This window comes from Varanus komodoensis, unplaced genomic scaffold (assembly GCF_004798865.1).
Source record: "Varanus komodoensis strain SLA01 unplaced genomic scaffold, ASM479886v1 scaffold91, whole genome shotgun sequence".
Classification (NCBI taxonomy): domain Eukaryota; kingdom Metazoa; phylum Chordata; class Lepidosauria; order Squamata; family Varanidae; genus Varanus; species Varanus komodoensis.
In genome coordinates this window covers 300566-301490 of record NW_025336610.1, presented here as the reverse complement: position 1 = coordinate 301490, position 925 = coordinate 300566, and the positions used below count along the sequence as shown (strand labels likewise).

Genomic DNA, 925 nt, shown 5'->3' with positions numbered 1-925 from the left:
CTGCCGCCGACCTGCTACGCCCAACAGGGCGATTCACAAATCGCTCGGGAAAATCCGTCAAAAAAGGGGCCGGACCGCCGCTCCGGTGCGATCCATGACAAAAAAAAGCCCGGGGTTCAGCCGTTTTGAATTTTAAATGCGGCCTTGATTTCACGGCATTCCGAGCAGCGCCGCACCGTACTGTTCCGGCTGCCGGGCGACGGAGGAGCTGCCCGTGCCGCCCCTTCCTCGGCAGCTGCGTGGCCGCCCGGCTCGCCCTCTCCCCGGCCCGTCGCACCCGACCCACGGAAGGGCGCGTGGAAGGCTGGCGGGAAGGCCCGGCGAAGGAGAGGCGCGTCCGCCCGGGGGCCTCCCGAGCGAGAGGCCGCGCGGCCCCGCGCCCGGGCGTCTCCGCCAGCGAGCCCCGCGTCGCCCTCAGCGGCGACCGGGGCCGCCGCGGCGTGCGCTCCCCGCCTGCCAGGAGCCGGCAAGCTCAGAAGGGGGAGCCTACAACTCCCAGCGTGCCCTGGGGCCGGCCTCAAGGCCTCCGCCGCCATCTTCGTCCCGGGCAAGGCCCGCCCAGCAGGCGCCCCCGCTCGGCGCAGGTGGGGCCGCCCGGGCGCCCTCGCCGGCCCACCCTCCTCGGCTACGGCGCCATCCGGGTCGCTTCAGGCGGAGGGAGCCCCGCGGGCGGGCCCGCCAGGCTCCAAGATGGCGCGCGCGGCCTCGGCGCGGCGGGGCCGGGCTACGGCGGCGCACGAGGGACCGCGGCGGTTGGCGGGAGAGCGGGAAGCGCCGGCGGAGGAGCGCGCGCGCCGAGAGCGGGACGAGCAGCGCCTGACGGGCCGGGAGAGCGAGCAGGGCCGCCGCCGCCGCCATGCACGTCGTCAAGCGAGGTAAGGGGCCCCCGCCCGGCGGGGGGGGTGGGGTGGGGCGGCGCAAAGCC

General features: G+C 76.1%; 1 protein-coding gene across 1 annotated transcript in view; it reads left to right on the top strand.

The window, feature by feature from the left end:
• Positions 1–807: 807 nt before the first annotated feature.
• The window catches only part of RRM1 (ribonucleotide reductase catalytic subunit M1), an 18854-nt gene continuing 18736 nt past the window's right edge, over positions 808–925 (top strand). Inside the window, exon 1 of the mRNA XM_044418627.1 lies at positions 808–875. Coding sequence (XP_044274562.1) covers positions 857–875 — 19 coding nt within the window. The 5' untranslated portion in view covers positions 808–856. The remainder of the gene's footprint in view (positions 876–925) is intronic.